General features: G+C 36.2%; 1 protein-coding gene across 1 annotated transcript in view; it reads left to right on the top strand.

Moving 5' to 3' along the window:
• The window catches only part of LOC108965514 (putative transcription factor SOX-15), a 33,053-nt gene that overhangs the window by 7,009 nt on the left and 4,173 nt on the right, over window positions 1-21,871 (top strand). Inside the window, exon 2 of the mRNA XM_018927989.1 lies at window positions 18,596-19,221. Coding sequence (XP_018783534.1) covers window positions 18,596-19,221 — 626 coding nt within the window. The remainder of the gene's footprint in view (window positions 1-18,595; window positions 19,222-21,871) is intronic.

Below are 21,871 nucleotides of genomic sequence, written 5' to 3'. Positions count from 1 at the left end.
GCATTGAAGAGTTGTATCACTGCTTTGATTGTTGCTCATCGCTGACCTCAGCTAAAAAAGTGTATCACTCGCTCTCATTACCATGCATATGTATATCTCTATATGCATATCTTTATATGGATACACATGCATATGTATATTCGAAGTACATATACATTCAAACGCTAAGCGTCAGTAAAAACACAGCAATCCACTCTGAATACAAAAGACGGCTATGCTTATTGGTCATTTGCCGATAAGACGGCGTCAAGTTATTTAAGCATATCACACCTGGTTGCTTGAATACCGAGTGGTTTTGTTGTTCTCTAAGCCGTAAACCGCATGATAAAACAGTAACAGCAAGCTATGGCGGCCGCACAGCGCGCACGAGTATGTATATGTGCACATACAGATCTGTATATTAACGCCAGACTGGTTTCTTGTGAAACGGTCATGCGCGCACTTTAGCACACGTCAGCAACGAACAAATGAGCCAACGAGCGAACGAGCCTCAGCTCCGAGAGCGCACCAATTTACCATTAAGCAGATGCAGCCAATGAACTGCAACTATCGCTGGATGCTGTGCTGCGGCATTGCCTTGCTTATTGCACGCTGGACACACCCACCTCATGTCTGAAAATAGCTCCACTATTTAATATGTAAATGGCATTTGAACCATTTATATAGTGCTTATTGATGAACTAAATGGTGACAAACTCGATGGTTATCATTAATATTAATTCTGTAGTATAGAAATGCATATATTCTTCTTATGTACATATATGTATATGTACATATAAACGATGGATATTTATTTATATAATTTGAACACAATATATTATTCAGTCTCTAATTCCAGAGTATTATCCAGCTCTATGAGTGTAATTTTATGAACATTGTTTTACGAAAAAATAAAAAAATATTACGAACTTATTTGATCTCAAAATTAAGGAAAATTTGACATAAGAATAATTAAGTTCTGGTGTTTTATTACTCCGGACATCAGAGATGATTGGTTTTATAGACCAAAACACTGGGTGATGCATTTCGAGGTTCTCTACTTTTTTAAAGAAAAAACACGGAAAATTCAAATTTAATGGGGAATGTTTATTATCATTTGAAAGAACATTCTTTGGTATATGATGATCCAACATTGAGTCCAATTTATCGATGACTCGTTCGAGCATTTCGACTGTTAACTGGTGAATGACACGTGTGATGTTTTGATCCAAGGCCTGAATCGAAGCAGGATTGTCCTAATGTATTTACTTTAGGCTTTACATATCCCCACAGAAAAGTCTAAGGGTGTGATATCACACGACCAGTCGAACGGCTCAAAACCTGAAATCATTTGTTCACTGAAATGTTCTCTCAATAAATCCATTAATTGATGCGATGTATGGAAAGTGACGCAGTCTTATTGAAATCAAATGTCTTGAGCCAGAAATGGGGATCATAGCGGAACAAAATTTGGCTCGAAAACGCTGGGGAATACTGGGACTCAGGATGAGTGATACTGTTGCGAATAGTATGCTCAGTAGACCGATGATGTTTACCATAATTTGAGTGAAACACAATATTTACAGACCGTGACTTTTCGTAATAAAGTTAAACGATTTGTAAACGTTTTTCAGGAGCAAGTCTTTCTATGATGAAATGCAAAACAATACTGAACAAAACTAATAGACAGCTTGACACCACTTATCTGTCAAAAAAGGCAATTGAGAAAAGTACCTCTACTTGGATCACCCGTTATATGTATTAATAAGGTATTGAATACAATATACTTAAGTCAAAACAAACCAAATTTTGACACTATGTAATAAATAACTGGGTAGAGGTCTGGACTGAACCTTCTACTGATTGCATAGAAGTAATAAAAAAGCTGACTATTATTGTAAAGCGTTGTTTAATTAAAAACGAATTTAATTTTTCTCCATTTCTAACATACATACATACATACATATATATTAAATATTAATTAGCCAGAGTAAATAAATAATCAGTATTTAAATTAAAGTTGAATAACTTTGAATTATGATAGTGTTTGTTTACCTATGAATTTATGTGCATTTCTAATGAGGTTGCATTTTAGTTAATGGAATCGTAATTTATTTTAAAACACGTTTGTGGAAACTTCAGAATATATATCAATTACTATAGGAAAGTTCGGTGTGACCTGCAGTACAGAAATGAACTTATAATTATTTCAAAGCTTCTATATGATATTTGGGATTTGAGAATACCTCCAAAAGGTTATTAATGAAATATGGCTTCGTATTATTCTTATTATATATAGTACATACCTTAGAGAAGGTATATTAAGTTTGTCACGAAGTTTGTAACACCCTATAAAATATATACATATGTATATGGGATAAGAGTGAGGAGATGAGTTCATTTAGCAATGTCTGTATTCAATCAGTTTTTAAATGCCGCTCTGAAATGTTGCACCCGTTTTTTCATAATTTCTCGGAACCGCCGATATCGGTTCACTACATAGCTTACATAACAACTATGATCATAATCAAGCTCTCGTATGTAAATTATTTAATTGGTAAAATAAGGCATTTTGGGAATATTTAGCCTGTTTCTTACTACATGTACATACATATATCTAATACATTATTATTATTATGAAGCTTAAGTACAGAAAACTATTTTTTTCTATTATTCTTCGACTTTATTGGCGTAGACACCGCTTACGTGGTTATAACCGAGTAGCGAAAGAAAAATCAACTTCTACACATGACTCAGTCCTCCAATTTACTTGTGTTATAAATGCCTAGTTGGATCTAAGTAGCTAATTATTCTACAGAAAAAACGTTAACTTCGGTTGCACTGAAGCCATAACACCCTTTACAAATACAAAAGCTTCCTTACAAGAATCGGTCATTTTGTAAGACAGCTACGTACTATGGTGGCTCGATCTGAACACTTTGTTCGGAGATTACATCGTTGCCCTGGACAATAACTCATACAAAATTTCATAAAAATATCTTTTTAAATGAAAAAGTATTCCATAAAAGCCCCTGGTTGCGATTGTTCAGTTTGTATAGGAGCTAAAAGTTTTAGTTGTCCAATATACAGGTAGGCCGTTCCAATGATGAGAAAAGTTTGGGAGAAAAATTTCAGAGCGAATTTCTCAAAAAATGAGAAACTAAATCGCGTACATACAGACAGACTGACGGACGTACAGCTCATTTATATAGATACTTTGGACGTCACAATCATCTCGGCAAATTTAATATATCCTGTTTAGGGTATAAAGAGCATTTCATATGCAACATTTTATAATATCCAGTCCAACCTGTAAATGTTTACTCGGCTTTGACACTTGCAAATAGTGAGAGTATAAAATGTTCGACTGCATTCGAACTTAGCCTGGTTTTATATTTTCAAGTAATTGCTAATTAAATTAATATCATTTGCTTAGAGGAAATTTGTGGATGTTCACTTAGGATAATGAAAAGATGAACAAATAGACAGAATGACAGTGTCGACGATTCATTTTTGTCGTTTAAATGAGTTTGTACACTATTTTTAATTAGAATTCAATTTTTAAATTATATTATATTTTGTTAAGAAACTGCTTTTTATGACGATCATGTTTATATGGTATATTACCTAACGAATGGACCTAAATAATGCCTTAGAAAACAAAAAATATGAAACAAATGCTCCGAGAAAATTGTATTAAGATTACTTACATAACTCTCAAAATATCTACTTTAAAAACAAGTGGAGTAGTGTAGTATCTTAATATTTTAGTCGAAATTAAGAAAGGCATTGATCGATTTCATCTAACCTTGCCATGTATTCACATTTTGTTACTTAACGTCCTTACATAAAGTTACTAATATTCCTCACATATCTAGTATTTGGTGGGTAAAAAACTGTATGATTGTAGATCATGGACTATGGATATGCAGCTGGGCCATAATCAAGGCCTTCATTTTCAGCAGTACACCCTGTGCCGGATTAAATTAGCGCGGGGCCTGTAGCAAATTCTGTCAAGGGGCCCATGGTTTGCTATAGGGTCTCAAGTTTAGAGTACTAAATAAAACAAATATGGGCAAATTTAGAGATAATACTTTCAATATCGACTTCTTTAAGCAAGCCATGATTTATATTCAACAAAGTGTAATGATTAATACGTTCTTTGCCTATCGTGTTCCTTAATTCATTGTTAATACGTTTTAATTTTGAAAAAGAACGTTCGCCACTGCAATTAATTTTCATGAGAGATAAGTAAATTCGCAAAGCAATTTCTAAGTTTGGTAAACACGATTCTAAAGAATTATTTAATAAAAGTTTATAATATTGCTGTTCCAGAGGCTCCTGTTTCTTGCTGTCAATAACAGTAGCCACATCTGTTTTCAGCAGCTCTGCGAACTGCACTAATTCGCCGCCTAGGCTGTCCTCCAAATCATCATCGTAAGCACTAACCATACCAAATTCTTTTTACATCTTTGGTGAGGCCCATATTAGAGTATGCTTCCGTGATAGGGAACCCTTGTTATCAAGTTCATTCTGAGAAAATAGAGTCGGTTCAAAAACAATGTTTACTTTTTGCCTTAAATCATTTGCATTGGGATTCCAATTTAATTCTTCCCCCTTACACTAGCCGTTTAAAGTTTATAAATCTCCCTACACTCGCTAGTGGTAGGGAAATGCTTGGTATAATATTTCTTAAAAAACTCATCAATGGGTCAGTCTGTGGCCCATCTCTCTTGTCTGATATTAATTTTAACATTCCCGCTCGCTCTACCAGGCAGCTTAGACCTTTACTTTTAAAATTTTCTAGAACAAATTTCGAGTTAAACGAACCATTCCGCCGTATATGTCACGATTTCAATTCTCATTCCAGCACATTTGATCTAACCGATTCACTCTTTACCATTAAAAAAATTATTTTATCTACTCTTAACAAGTAACATTTAAAAATTATAAACTTTAATCTAATTCTTAGTTTTAGCTGTTGAAATTTTTGTTTCTGTAGCTGAGCAGCTTAAGATCGCAACGCTTAAAACTCCCTTGCCTTTTATGACTCTCCTAATTCCGCTCGTTCGCGGATTGCGCCCCTCGCGTCGGTTGGGCGGGAGGAGGGTAATCGTTGGGTATTATTATTATTATACTAGAGGATTTTTCCATAATCTGTTCTTTTGTTAGAGATTTTAGCTGCCGAAATACTTCAAAAATACTAGTTATTTTATGATATACTTTCATACGTTTATTTCGTATTTCGCTAGATTCGTCGTGATGTCTGTTACTGCTATCCTTCACAATAGATCAGATCTTTGACTCTTACCTCAATATCTGAAAAAGTGGATCGCATTGGATGTAGCCATATAATGATTCATAAAGGGCGTATCCCTTTATTAAGGTCTTGATCAGTCGAAGCACTAGTCGCTTGTAAGCGTTCTAGGACTTTGTTCCACGTAATTGTYATTATTCCCGTTTCTAACTTATTCATCGTTAAAAGTAGTCCGTAAGCATACTTGCTTAATAGTGCTAAAATCACATAAAAGTACCTTCGTAGCATCAGCTCAGTAGAAGCGGAAACAAGTTTATAGAAGTTTTCTATGAAATCGAAGAAAAGTAATGCTTCTGTACAGCAGTCTGCAGCGCACTTAGCAGCCAAATTTAATGAATGTGCAAGGCAGGAAATGTATTCTGCATACTTATTTATTTTCTTAATTCGGGCTTGTAAGCCGATGTATATCCCATTTATGGTGCTGACATTATAATACTTTGCCCACGACAATCTTTGATATTAATGCCACGCTCACTCAAGAAAGGGTAGAACGCTTGAAGGGTAGAAATGTACCTAGTATAGATACTAGTCTAAATATATCGAGTATACTCGTAATATCTATAATTAAACATTAGAACATTAAAGTGAAGAAGTTCGTAAAATGTCTACTTATTTTTAAGATTTAAGGTGACGAAATCGAGTTTTTGATTTTCAGGTGGAAGGTCTAAGTGGAGCATAGATTAAGCGATTCGCATTTAAAGCATGCAAATATATTTTACGCTCCATCTAAATCGATATTTTTTCAATTACGGTTAGTTGGAGCGCGGGGCCCGTAGTATTTGCTACTCTTGCTACGTGGCTAATCCGGCACAGGATACACCATATTGTGCTCAATATACCTGTACTATAAATATATATGTATGTATGTTCACTATACATATTTCATTAAAATATGGAAAATCGAGGCACACTGTATTAAGCATAGAGTACTGAATATTGCGTTTATATGTAATAAACTCAAATATGCATAATTCTACGCTTGTTTTTTTAATATGTTATCTTCTTCTTTTTTGGCGTAGACACCATTTACGCCGTTATAGCCGAGTTTACAACAGCACCATATAGCAGGACGGGAACAATGAGTGACTTATAGAGTTTGGTCTTTCCTCGTCGAGAGAAAACTTTACTTCTTCATTGCCTACTCAGTCTGAAGTAGCATCTGTTGGCAAGAGTTATTTTGCGTTCGATTTCCAGGCTGACATTTTTGGTGGTGTTTATACTGGTTCCAAGATATACGAAATTTTCTACGACTTCGAAGGTATGACTGTCAAAAGTGACGTTGGACCCTAATCTCGAATGCCACGACTCTTTGTTTGATGACAAGAGATATTTTCTCTTGCCCTCGTTTACTATCATACTATTTGCTTCGCTGCCTTATCCATTCTGGAGAGAGCAGAACTAACGGCACGGTTATTAAGGCCAATGATGTCAATATCGTCAGCATAATCCAGCAGCTGTACACGCTTATATAAGATTGTACCTTCTCGGTTTATTTCTGCAGCTCCAATATTTTCTCCAGCAGTAGATTGAAGAAGTCGCACGATAGGGAGCCGCCTTTTCTGAAAACTCGTTTGGTAACGAAAGGCTCGGAGATCTTCTTCGCGATCCTGACAGAGTTTTTGGTGTTGCTCAACGTCAGTTTACACATTGGGTTCGTTTTTTACGTAGCGGAACCCAAATCCAGCGGACATGACTAGTGAGAGATGGTTCGCCTTCTCACTTTAGCTCGCCTTCAAACGGATATTCTTTGCCTATCAAGAGAATAATTTGCTTTAGGTCGGAAGTCGTGAGTTTCTTGAGTGAATGGCGCTCAGAGAATTTTCCTCACTTGCGTAAACTTTTTTACCTGACTCCATCCTCCATAAGTAATTCATAGATTGATATATATATTCAGCATAAAGAAGAAGATGAATGCTGATTCGGTCATTTTCGCCACCAAAATATATGTAGTTTGTCCAAGATTAAATGTTCACTTAATTTTGCTAAAATTTGCAAAATTGTTATCATCAAAAGATGTCAAATAAAACTATTAGCAGAGCAAAGCTATTATACACTATTTTGCAAGAGTATATATATCCTAAATTATAAATCATTGCTGTATACAGTTTCACTGATAAAAAGTTGACTAAAGTAACTATGATTATTATAATCAGTTATTACGAGTATATTAGGTCTGAGGAATGTACAGTTTGGGGCCACATTGTTGTTATGCTCGAAAATACTTTAACCCTATCCTATCGAACCTATTGGGGCACATACGTCCAGACAGAAGTTTTCTACCAATAAATGAAGACTGTATTATTTTAAAAATGTAGCGTCTGGTACTATGAGATTCAGACAACGATTGAAAGTAATGATTGCGTAGAGAAAGTACACCTAAACAATTCAGTTCTCCTCTGAAAATGACAGTTCCCGTATGGGAGGCTAATTATAGTTCCATAAAATCACCTATGTATCCTGCTAGGTTTATTTGTAGGTATTAATATATCTGGCTGCTAGAGGAAGTGGGCAATTATAGCGGGATTCTGTAAGCAGTCTCTAATCTCTATTTGAGACATTTTGTGGTAAAATCTCAATTTGTGACTAGTTATTATTCACTAAACAGTCTCTAGCTTTAGTCTCAAAATATTGCCTCAAATTTGAGACCTGGTAGTTAGCAAGTCACAAAACCAAAAAGAACTCTTGACTGCCATTTTGAATATAGTGAATAGAGATCACCATAGATATTAATCGATTTTCGTTTTTTTATATTTTGTAAGCAACTCAAACACAAAAAGGTTAAAAATAAATTAATTTCGTTAATATTATGAAACAAAGTCAACATATATTTTTATTTTTATTGATAATTATGTTTTTTGACTATGTTATAGAAAATTTAATTTTTATTATCGATACATTTATTTTCATTCAAGTTTAAAAGCATCCCTGAATTATTAAATGTAATAGATTTTGGGACTGTCACTTACAGAATAGCAAAATCGTCTCAAGTCTCAAAAATTGTCTCTACCAAATTTAGAGACTTGATACTGTATCACAGTACAGAATCGCACGGTTAGTTTTGCGATTTTTAACACATTTTGGTTAATATATTTTAGGAGTGAAGCTTGTCAAGTACGAGCACCAAAAGGCCTGAATAATTTGCAAAAACAACGTCGACTAAAAAATCACAAAGAGAACTTGACAACTGACTACGAAATTATTGTGCTTATAACAATCTAACGAATGGCGCTCAATGGCCGTCAGTTTCTTCAATTACCAGGATGTAGCTCATCACGATAGTAGCCCGCCACATTCTAACATTATTGTGACTAGCTTTTTGGGTCTTTGGGATTTGGGTCCCTGTAATTTCATTAACCGAAAGCACTGAAGGCATTCCCAACTGAGACTTACAAGAGTATGGAAATTTGGTTCCTATTTTAAAGCGGTAATAAAGATTTGTATTAAAATATTTGTTTTTTATTGTCAATTCAGGAAAATTTGGTCAGATTGTGGTTGATTAACAACCATTGTGGGTGTGCAATATAATAATTATCGTTTTTGTGAGTCTATTATTACAAACGGCTCCTTTAATTATCTTCGGTTACGAAGAATCTGCATTTAGAATTTCTTTTTACCGAAAATGTTTAGTAAAACTCGCCTTGGACAAAAATTACATATCTTTACATTGTATGGGAGAAGAAAGTCTCAACTTGCTTTTTTTATAATAATAAAATGAAGTTGACATATAACCTTATTTAAATAATGACTTTATATTTAAAAAAAAAACTGACCTTGTATTTAAAAAAGACCTGGTGAATAAATAGACTGTTAATTTAAGGCGGTATCACAGAACCTTGCAACCTTGACAAAGTTGAAATCTCATGGGTGATCTTACCGCGAAAATAGTTTGGACCTGAGGAACTGCAAATGTCACGTGACTTCTTTTTAGTTATGAGAGGCTTTTTTTTCTACCAAATCAATGAAACGAATTATTTTTTAAAGTAGGTAACAGCGAGATTTGAATTTTCTATCTAATATAAGTAACAATTGGGTTGATCCGAAGCTTTACAGCTAATATCCTTCACATACAAATATAAAAAATTCCTTACAGCTATTTTGATTATTCAGTTTGTATGGCAGCCATATCTTATAGCACCCGAACTGAATAATTTTTTCGGAAATTTCATTCTTGCTTTAAGCAGTACCTTTTGCCAAACTTCATGAAGATAACTCATTAAATGAATAAGGTTTAACACCGATCTTTCACGGAAGCTATATGCGGCACTTGATCTCGGCTTTTACACCGTGTTTTGTACACCTCTTATTTACCTTTTTTTACACGGTTTTACATTTCAATTATGTACTTTTTTGCAATAAACTCTAAATTCCAGATGTAACTTCATCTTCTTTTTAGAGCACGTTATCTTAATAATAGTTTGAAACTATCGACTGAACTAGAAGAACATTCCCTCAACTTGGATTTAAATTTGAAGCTTATTGTTATTTTACCATTCCCAGAATGTCCCTTTTAACAGTAATACATACTATACATATGTACATATATAATACCATGTAAATTCTCATCTTACGAATAGATAGATTTGCAACTAAAATGAAATTTTTTTTACACGTTTTTCTTATTTTGTACGGATTATTTATAAGGTCAAGTTTTCCCCCGCTCTATTATTTTAATGGAGATAACTCACATAATGGCCAATATATGGAGTACAAATCAATCACAAGTTCGAAAGTCTTATTTATGTGGGGGTAAGGGGAGTATTGACCCGATTTAACCCTTTTTTGACATTCAAACGAAATATCGTCAGGAAAATCTTCTCTCCGAATTTGAATTATAGTATATCTCACATGTACCGATATTTTCGGCAAAAAGTGAACTATAGACACTGGGGTTCTCTATTCAGGCCATAGGGGCTTGACAAGTTTCGGCTCCACTTTGAAAAGTTTTGGTCCAGATTTTTATTCCGTTATATTAATTTGAACTCAATTTGTAAGTAATTTGGTTTAAATCGGTAAAGTAGATTCTGACATATGGGTTTTCATCTAAATGTGGATGGTGCCATGCCCATCGTTCAAATTTGACAGCGGCTCCTATAAAGCTTTTTCGCACCACCTCAAATGTAAAATTTAATGCTTTAGACAAATTTAGTTATTGTTGTATCGCTCTTTTATTATTTTTATACAAAACCGGGCAGCCAGTGCTTTATATCTATAAGTGGAACGGTTATTTATAATTATTTCTCTTTTAAATAAATAMACAAAATCGTTATATGGGTGTGAGCAGGTTCATTAGCCGATTTCTCCTACTTTCACACCATCGTAAGAAGAGTTCTTCTGAGCCAATTTGAGCCAAAACCTTTATGTGATTTATTGTGCCAAATTTGAATTCTTTATCTTTTTTTTACGTCTTAGTTATGACACTTTATACGTTTTCGATTAACAGCGTTTTGAGGACGTGGCAATTGTCCGATTACACCAATCTACGATGCCAAACTTGAGATGATACATGCTGAAGTATAAACATAAAAATTAGAGGGCGCTTTGTAAATTGTTATGAGTATTGTATGTATTTAATGAAATCACGATGTTTTATAAAACAAATTACTGTTGAAGTACCTAGTTATTCCCCGAATATTGGTCGTTATACATGTGTAGGTCTTCTCTGTCCTTTTAGTTTCATTATATAGCGTTTCCACTGTATATACAATGCATATGTGTGTACGTGTACGTTCCCGATTAAGGAGCCTACTAAAACTGGCAGAAGCGGTGGAGATTTCTATGCTGCTTTCACAAAATATAACAGTTGTCTTAGCTAGTCGACCCCATAAATTATCCGGTCTCAATTGTCTCCGGCCGAACGGTGAGCGTTGCGAATAACTCGCATGCCGCGTCTTTGGAGCGCTACACGACAGTTTGCCCATACGAGCACAGAATGGCTAGCCGCTCGTTTATAACGATTTATTTAAAGTTACTCAACGCAGAAGGGCAAAATGCGGTGTTGCTGTGAAATATTCAATTAGGCTAATTGATGGCTAAGCTTATGCATTTCTTTCGGCCCTACTATTCTCTTGGCGCACATGTGATATACGAAGGAAAAAACGACACACACACGCCCATACGCATATGCACACATATTCCACATTTAGGTTGCGCTCATATACATGTCATTGTGTTTTTTGTTGTGTACTTATTTTTGCATGAAAAGGGAAAATCAAACAACGATAAATGGAGCAGAACATTTTCCCCACTGACATCTGGCTAGCCGCCTCAAAGGGGTAAGGGCGGAGGTGAGTGATATTTAAGGGGAGCTGCATTCTCATTCGCAATTGCAGTTGTCGTTCCACTGTTTCACATTCAAGTGGCTACTGCGGGTTGTCGAGCTGCTGCCGAACTGCCAAACTGGAGTGGAATATATTTTATTTGCCAAATTCTCGGAAGGTGAATTACTTCGAAATGTGTCGATGTGTCGCATCTTCTAAAAGACTTCGCTATTCAGCCGCTTATGATATCGTAGCTCACAGTTCGGAGCTTTCAGCTCTACGCTTGTTGCTTCCAACTTTATGTACGTCCACGCGTCCGTCCGACCGGCGGTCTGTTGGCTGTTGGTCGTCTGGCTGCTGGCTGCTGGCTGCAGGCTGTTGGATTTTGGCCTCCATGTCTGCGCGCCTGACGGCCGTTGGCATGCAGTGGGGCAGCGACGCGGCCTTCTTTGATAATACAATAGCTGCACGCGCCCAATTTACATTTATGTCTACCGAAGAATGAAATTCATGGGGCACATCCACACAGCAAATGCCACACTACCGTTGATGCCGCCACCGTTACCGTCCTCACTATCGACACCAAGGCCTCGACCAAGCCGGCACCGTCTCCTCTTATGCATGAAGTTTGTGGGGTAATATTGTCGCAGCAGCGGCAAGCATGACAGAAGGCAAAGCGACAGTGCCGCCATGGTGTGGTAGCAGCTTTGCGAGTGGCGTTGTTGTTTCTCTTTTTTCTACCCTCCTTTGTAAGATTTAAAGGATACTGTCAATATATCTGTTTTGAATATATTTCGCCGACTTATAAATCGATAGTCTTGTTTGCTCAACGCTTTACCGATGCCCACGATTGTTGCTGGGCTACTAGTGTCCATTTTATGGGGACATTTTTGTTCAATGGTGACTGTGCCTTCAACTTCATCCAACTGAACTAGCAACACAGTGGGCCTTCCATGTGTTCGAAACACATTAAAGTATGCATAGCCAAAGGTTTTGGAAAATCTGCTGTTTCTGTTTAAATGAATTAATATCAATTACCAACATATTTGTGATATCTGTTGCTTCTTGCAATATAACTAAAGTAAAATTTGTATACACTTTTATGATACTAATTATACAATTACGTGTATAAAACACGTCAACTTTATAGAAAACATTTCTCAAGAAAGAATACAAGAAATTACAGGTCATAGACGCACTTAGTATTAGTACTATATTTTACTTACAATCATATACATTTGAGTTAATGCCAAAAACGTCAACTAGAAGATCGGGATTTACCACATTAGGGAAATTAGACAAATATTCATTCATATTCATCGCTAAATCAAATAATTTTTAATAAAAATTGTCCACTTAAGGAGTCAGTAGGGTAATCTGGCCTGTTTTTTTACATTTTTTTTTTATTCATAGAAATTTTTATTTTACAACAGACCTTTTCTCACATACCATGAGGTATATCGTAGAGTATATAAATAAATTATTTTGGGATTTTTTGATGACATCTGTTGGAGAAATGGCTGGGTGAATGAGATGGGTTTTTTAATAGCGGAAATGATCTCATGTTTGGATCATCTGAAACACAAAAACCCAATTTATTCTTAAAAAGTAAGTGAATGGTTATCGTCCCTACATCAATTATGAAAAAATGTTGATAAATGAAAAAGTAATTAACGTTTTTTGTTTTTTCCCATGTTTTTTTACATAAATTTTGTCATAACATTGTCAATAAATTATAAAAAATTATGAATCTAGTAGGGACGATAGCCAGACGTTTTGTGAACATTTAGAAATTAAGCAAATCGGTTGAGTGGTTCGACCGGAATCATGTCCGCCAGTATAAAAAAAGTGTGTTTTGAGAAAAACGCGTTTAAAGTTTGAGGTGTGCACTCCGAGCGCTTCGAACGTCGAGCGGTATTATTATTTTTGGGCCTTTTTCGAAACCTTCCAATGGTAAAGCGGGTTTCTACATTAATTCTAAGGGTATAAGAGAACAGAAAATGCAAAAAAAAATTTAAATTGAAAAAAGGTTACCCTACTGACCCCATAATTTCATTAAAATATCACACGTATTGACCGTCATAAACAGTTTAATGTCAGGAGAAAAGTCGGAAACCATTATGCAGGGCTAGAGGAAGATCTAGACTGATTGCATTGACTTTTGACGCTACTCAGTTATGCTTGAGAACATGGTTTCACCTATTTATTTTTGAAGATAAGGCACACATTGATCGACATATTCCGCTTGAAGTAACCTATAATAACGGAAATCATGTCGTATATGAAAGCTGAAGTAATTTGTGGACCAATTGTACACATTTTCTGCATACCCAATATTATACGTTGACTTATTTTGCTAAGTATCTTACAAACTTTCAATCACTAACAACCGGATGTTAGAAAATGCTTATATTATATGTAAGTATATAAGGGTGTTATGGGAAGTATGCATTCGATTTGAGCACACTGTTATTGAAAAGAGACTCTTTGAGTTTCATAAAGACAATGTACATATTAACTGATATATCCGGAATTAAGTCAACCTAAAGTTCGATAGTCTTCATATGACGTATATGCAGGGACGGATTCAGAGAGGGGTTTTTATCGGAACGAGTCGTGCAAAAACGCTTTTCATACCCAAAATATCCACCAAAATCAATCAAGCGGACTCGCCAGAGATGTCGAGCTCTCTTGCCATCTCTCTAACACTTTCCTGATCTCTCGACCGTCTTTGAAGGTTTTGTACCACATTCGCAACGATTCGTTGTATAAAAAGTGGACTGGCTACGCCATGGGAATGTCCGAAATATGATATCTTCCGAATTCGGTTGTAATCGGTAGGGCAGTTCGCTAGATTTCGGTTTTCCATAAATTTGTATGTATGAAGCCATCTATTATGCTTTAGGTGTAAAATTTTATGTTTCTGACGAATGGACAGACAGACAAACAGTCACTCGGATTTCATAACCCTATACCCAACTCGATAATTTTAGTTACAAACAGGTGACAAAAATTATTGTAGTATATGGATGATGGGGGTAGCATTGAATCGACTTTATCTACTTACATATGTTTTGCTTTTTAGATACAAAGATACACTGTAATAAGTAAAACACGCTGTCTCATTTTCATTGAGTGAACTCACATATTGACCGATACGTGCGTATATATCAGACAGAAGTTCTAAAAATTTATATTAGGTATATGGGGGCTAAGGGAAGTACCGTTGTCAGGAAAGGATCATCGCTAAATTTCTATTATGTGTCTCACACATTGGGGTCCACATATTCGGGACATAAGATCTTGAACAGTTTTGATTCGATGTGGACAATTTTTGATCATTAGATGGCATACTTTATGTGCTATTTTCAGAGTGTTATTTACCAAATTTGGTTTAAATCGGTCAAGCAAGTCCCGAGATATGAGATTTTACTTAAAAGTGTCTGGTGCCATGACCATTGCCCAATTTGAACCTTACAGCCCCTTATTACTTTTAGTAGTTTTTAACAATACCGTTATATTTGGAGTGGGAGAGGTTATCATCATGACGGTATGTGTGCTTAAGAGATTTGTCCCTAGCGAATTCAGTTATTGTATCTCAATTGGGACAGCGGGGCCACGCCCGTCCTCGTCTGTGCTACATTCCAGTTCTATATCTTAACTTAGTGATTAGTTCTGTATGTCGCTTTTTAAGTGTTTGTTCAATGGTGATTTGTGGAAATGCCTGTGGTGTGATGAGGCACGATTTTCAATACAATACAAATAGGCATCAGCTTGTCATGAAGATTATTTACCATATACGAGGTGTGTCCAAAAAGTATCGCGAATTTTGTGTTTTTTCAAAAATTATTTATTTACTCATGAATATCTATTTTGTCCCCTTCAAAGTAATCCCCATGAGATATTATACACTTATGCCAAATTTATCTTCTTCAGCTCCTCCTTCGATGCCGTCTTTATCTCGTCAAGAGAAGCGTAACGTCGTCCCTTCATGGGCCTCTTCAGTTTAGGGAACAAGAAAAAGTCACAGGGGGTCAGATCGGGGGAGTACGGTGGCTGCGGCATCATTAGTGTATTGTTTTTGACCAAAAGGTCGCGCATAAGCAAGCATGTGTGAGCAGGGGCGTTATAGTGGTGCAAAAGCCAATTTTTGTCACATCTTCTCGGCCTTCTGAGAACTTTTTGTAAGACCGATAAACGTTGCTTTGGTCCAAGGTAGCTTCTCCGTATGCCACAGTCAACATTCGGAATGCATCCGCGCACTTAATTTCGTTTTTCATACAAAATTTGATACAGGTTCTTTGATYCATTTTTTTGAATAGGTAAAAATCGAAGACGATCCAAAACACGTGCAAGCAAAGCAGCTGTCAACAATTAAATGAACATCCAAAATGGCCGAGCTTGTCGGCATAAGTGAGAGATTTGAGTACCAACATAACGCCACAAAAAATTCGACATTCGAAATTGGAATATACGTAACCCGCGAAAATTCAAAATTCGCTATACTTTTTGAACACACCTCATATATGTATGTACAGTATTGGACAAAATTAAAGTACCTCCTACTTTGCTTGTTTTTTGTCTAAATAAAAATATAATTAAAAATATAACATATATATTTAGGACAAGTTAATTATTCATAAAACTAAAACACACCTTAATTTTTTTAAGAATAATATCATCACGCGACTGTAAAAGTACGTTTTTCGGTTGAAGGTTACAAAGTTATTTAGAAATTATTTAAGAGATTGTTGACGGCGTCACTGTTCAGTTGCGATTTAGAGTTTAGGAATCAAAAATGGCCAGAAATACTTTAGAAATATAATAATAAGTGATTAGCAAAACGGCTTATCTCAACATAAAATTAGTGAAAAATCTTCTGTGAATATAGTATATCAGTAGTGTGGCGATTAATAAGTAAACTTCAATTAACTGGCAGTGTACTTACTCGGCACATCTGAAAAAGACAGCGAAAAACTACATGAAGAGATCAAAATGGTTATCCAAATTGATCCTACAGTCTCTTTAAATCAAATACAGGAACATTTTTGATTTCCAGTTAATGCACGAATAATTAGCAGACGTGCTATTGAGAACAGGAAGGTCTATCGGCGTCTAGCTAGAAAGCCTTTTATTTTAACAAAAACTATGGAGGACAGACTCATATTTCGACTGAAGCATTCTGGAATACAATTTTATTCTCAGTCGAACGGTACTGGTAACAACTGCTAATAGCGCAATAAATCAATAACTAAGTACGCCAGAGACATTAAATTGTATCTCCGAGAAAATGTGAGAGGCACTTATGGGATTCTATATGAAATTTGAGGTTGGGCGTGACACCACCCACTTTTTAGGGAAATCCCATATATCGGGACCCAGCAAAACCGATTTCGACCAAATTTTGTATGCCTCCTTCTTCTTATATTCTTATGTATCGAAATCGGACAACAACTACGCCCACTTCCCAAATAGAACTTTCTAGTACGCAAATCAAGAAGCAATTATTATTAGGTTGTCAAAAAAGTCTTGCGGTATTTTCGCTAGTTTGCGCTGAGAGCGCTTAGTTCTAGTTTTATTCGTCGCATCGGGTCATGCTATACCTTTTTGGAAAGCTCATTTCACGCGCTAACACGTGATATAAGGTGATACAACTTTACTCAAATAATGCCTTTGGAGTACGTCACCTTATGATTAAAAATTGTTCAAATCCAAAAACAAAAAAACTGTTCAAGCCCTATGTTGCAATTATTGACTTTGACTTTTAATTGAAAATATCGGACAATAGGTGACGTCCTCCTCTGACAATGGTATGTCGGTATGTCAAAAATGGGATCAATCGGGTCAATACTTTCCTGTGACCCCGTATAGCTAATAAAAAGATTTTCGAACTTGTGACTTTGTACCGCATACATCGGAAAATATACTCACATATCATCACAACTGAATGGAAATGGGAGAGCGTGTTTCACCCATAACTATGTATATTTGTACCTTAAACAGATAAATTTGACCGAAAACTTGACGTAGCCCCTATATATTAATATCAGGATTTTCGAACTCTGACTTTACTCTATAAAATTGGATTTTTTAGTATGTGGCATGTTAATAGTATGTGGTATTGGGAAAATAGATAAAATCGGGTCGGTACTACAACTCCCATATTATATTAGATAAGTAAGTGAGGATTACACCGCTACCTAGGGTAGTACGATAATTTTCGTTTTTCTAAAAAATTATGTGTGTCTGTCAGTGTATGAGTTATATAGTATATGTATATATAAAATTGCTTGCATTTCGATCATCTGAGACTGACGCTTATACCTTAAAGCGTTTTCTTTATTTTGATCCTTGCAAGTTATTGCAAGAGTATAAGATGTTTGGTTTCATCTGAACTGAGTCCTTCGTTACTTGCTAGCGGTGCTTTAGTTTTCAGTTTTAGTTTCTCAGCTAACTCTTAAACTATAAATTCTTTTGTTGTTGTCTGAGTTTTATTTATTGATGCTTAAGGGGCAACTAGTTGAGAAACGTCAATATTTTACTTTTACTTGAGATTATTTTTTGAAAACATCTTAGTCAAAATAAATCAAAGTAGCACTCCCTTTCTCCCAATAATGTATATATTTTATAGGGTCTGCAAAGTTTCTTTCTTACAAACATCTTAGAAAACTTAATATAGCCCTTTCAAGCTATATATAATATAACAAATATAATATCGAAATATGCAAAGAGAAATATTTTTTAATTTGAAATTTCAGATTAGATGTGGCTTTTGATTTTCAAAAATTTCGCATATCCATAGAATACGTCTTCTCCATTGACGTGCTTTCTTGCACCTGATTGGTATATAATAAGAATAGCTATTTGTACATACATACATATACATATGTATTTATGTATATACCAATACAATTTATATTAGTTATGAGAATGAGAGTGTAACTGTAATAAAATATATTAAGTATGCCATATCATTTCGTAGTTATTAAATGCCAATTGCACTGATGAAATTTTTCTTCAACCATTCTTTTTCTTTTCTCAGCCATAAAAAGTATCAGCCATTCATGTCACGTTTACCCGAATACAGTCTAGCACACGATCTGCAAGAGCAAAACATAGTAATCGCTAGTAGTGATTCGTACAGTGTCCGACATGATAGTGAACATTCTTCACCAAGTCTCCATTCACCGGCCATACATCAATCCCAATATGAAACGGAAATAATTGATCGAAATTTACCACAAAGCGAAGCGAGTACGGCGTATACTTCGCCATTTCTAGCCAATACGTCGCCTCTGTTGAATTCGAATTTACCCCTACTCACAAATAATCAAGTCATGTTAAACAAATTTCTTAGTCATCCCAACATGCTGACCGTAAATGTACCAGTGCACGAAACCGAAGACTGTACAACGGGAACGGAAACCCCAGTATGGAACTATACAGATTATAAGGACGACATTTGCAGCGTAAACTGCTCGTACTTGGAAAGACAACAGAAAGTGAACGATGCGAAATTTCGCACTGGCGTTAGTGCCGCAAAATGTGCCAAAGAGACCCGAATACGTCGACCAATGAACGCCTTCATGGTGTGGGCGAAAATCGAGCGAAAGAAATTAGCCGATGAAAATCCAGATCTTCACAATGCGGATCTTAGTAAAATGCTGGGTAATTTATTTAAACTCATAAGCAAAACTCTTTATAAAATAAATAGCTTGATCCTTTATTAATAAATATTAGTATTAGTTTACTTTAAAAACATATGTTTTTAAAACAAACATACATACGGTGGACCAATAAAGTTTACATACACTTAGTTCTATTAAATTACGGCACGTTTAATTGTTATAAAATTAATAAATTTTATGGTTTTATTCTATCCATTTCAAAAGATGTATATTTAGCATATCAAAATATTTTTTTTACACAAATAAAAAATATTAATGCTAAAGCTTAAAATGGTCATAATTCACATCAAAAAAGTTTACGTATTGTGATGAAACGCGATGTTTTCGAAAAGGTTCCGATATTTTGAATAGGATTAATGTTGAGTATTGCGGGACCTATGGAGTTATGTTAATTTCCATAAAAACCCTGCACGTACAAGATGAGACGGGTGTTTTGGGTCGTTATCTTGTTATAAATAGAAGTGGCCGCTATTAACAGCCGATTTAAGCATACTTCAAATTTAAACAATAATCATCAGTGTACGTAAGCATTTTGATATGATATGATTACAAAAAAAAATGTATTTGTATGTGCTATATGTAATGTTAAAGATATCTTAAAATGGATAGAAAAAACACAAAATTTATTCATTTTATAACAAATAAACGTGCCGTAATTGGTCCACTGTATGTATATATCTTCTTCTTTACTGGCGTAGACATCGCTTAATCGATTATAGCCCAGTTAACAACAGCGCGCTAGTCGCTTCTTCTTCTCCTCCTGGTCCTTCCAACGGAGTGGAGGTCTTCCTCTTCCTCTGCTTCCCCCGGTGGGTACTGCGTCGAATACTTTCAAAGCTGGAGTGTTTTCGTTCATACGGACGACATGACCAAGCCAGCGTAGCCGCTGTTTTTTAATTCGTTTTCATACATATATAGTACATATATCATACAGCTCATCGTTCCATCGAATGCACCATATAGCAGGACGGGAATAATGAGTGACACATTAGAGTTTTGTTTTTGTTCGTCGAGAGAGGACTTTACTTCTCAATTGAATACTCAGTCCGAAATAGTACCTGTTGATAAGGGTTATCCTGCTCTGGATTTCCAGGCTGACATTCTTGGTGGTGTTTATACTGGTTCCTATATAGACGAAATTATTTACAACTTCAAAGTTATGACTGTCAACCGTGACGTGAGAGCCTAGTCGCGAGTGCCACGACTGTTTTTTTGATGACAGGAGATATTTCGCCTTGCCCTCGTTCACTGCTAGACCCATTTGTTTTGCTCGAACTCGAACTATTTTCTCCAGAAGCAGGTGAGAAGTCGCACGATAGGGAATCGCTTTGTCTGAAACTTCGTTTGGTATCGAAGCTTTTTTTTGGGCTTTTGGTGTTGCTCAACGTCAGTTTACACAGCCGTTTTTTGTTTTGCGGGGATACCAAATTCAGACATCGCGACATAAATGCAGCTCCTTTTCGTACTGTCGAAAGCAGCTCTGAAATCGACGAAGAGGTGATGAGTGTTGATTCTCCTTCCACGGGTCTTTTCCAAGATTTGGCGCATGGTGAATATCTAGTCGGTTGTTGATTTCCCAGGTCTGAAGCTACACTGATAAGGTCTAATCAGTTTGTTGACGGTGGACTTTGATCTTTCAGACAATATGCTCGATAGAACCTTATACGCGATGTTAAGAAGCTTATCCCACGGTAGTTGGCGCAGATTGTGGGGGCGGGTAGTTGTTATTCGAACTTCTTCATGGTCGGGCAATAGAACGTCTGCTTCAACGTCACCGATTGGGGAATCGGGTTTGCCGTTTCCTGAAGAAGTGTTCCATCCATAATTTTTGTATGCTCTGGGCATCGGTTACTAGATCACTTCGGGGGGTTCTATAAGAGTATTCTCCGACCTTGAAACCTTCTGTTAGTCGCGGTATTTTTTCGTCGACTTTTCGAGTATTATCCCTGTCAGCCTGCTTGTGAACCTCTTCATACTCAGACATTTCGGCCTCTCTCTTTTTCTGTCTGCAAATGCGTCTCGCTTCCTTCTTCAACTCTCGGTATCTATCCCATCCTGCACGTGTTGTGGTCGATCGTAACGTTGCGAGTTAGGCAGCCTGTTTTCCCTCCGCGGCGACACGGAACTCCTCGTCGTACCAGTTGTTCTTTTGCATTTTCCGGAAACCAATGGTTTCGGTTGCARCTGTACGTAGGGAGTTTGAAATGCCGTCCCACAATTCCCTTATACCGCGTTATTGACGAATGCTCTCAGAGAGCAGGAGTGCAAGTTGAATAGAAAATCATTCTGCTGTCTGCGGGTAAGAATCTCGGCTGCAAAAAGGTAGTTCGATCAATCCATTTGGGAATGTTTCGTCATGGAGGTTAAATTTTCCGACCGTAGTGCCAAAGACCCCTTCTTTGCCCACCCTGGGGTTAAAATCCCAAATCATGTTTTTGATATCGTGGCGGGGGCAGTTCACATCGTTCTTCTCTTTAGTCGGTACGTGGGCGCAAATCAGCGATATTTTGAAGGACTTCGCTTTGAAGCGGATTGTGGCTAGACGTTATTTTCTGGGGTGAATGATAGTACTCGGTGACAGAGTCTCTCTCCCCCACGAATCCCTTACCAAATTTTCACTCCTTTATACG

The sequence above is a fragment of the Bactrocera latifrons genome, unplaced genomic scaffold, assembly GCF_001853355.1.
Source record: "Bactrocera latifrons isolate USDA-ARS-PBARC rearing strain unplaced genomic scaffold, ASM185335v1 scaffold_141, whole genome shotgun sequence".
NCBI lineage: Eukaryota > Metazoa > Arthropoda > Insecta > Diptera > Tephritidae > Bactrocera > Bactrocera latifrons.
This window is presented reverse-complemented; position numbering and strand designations above follow the sequence as displayed.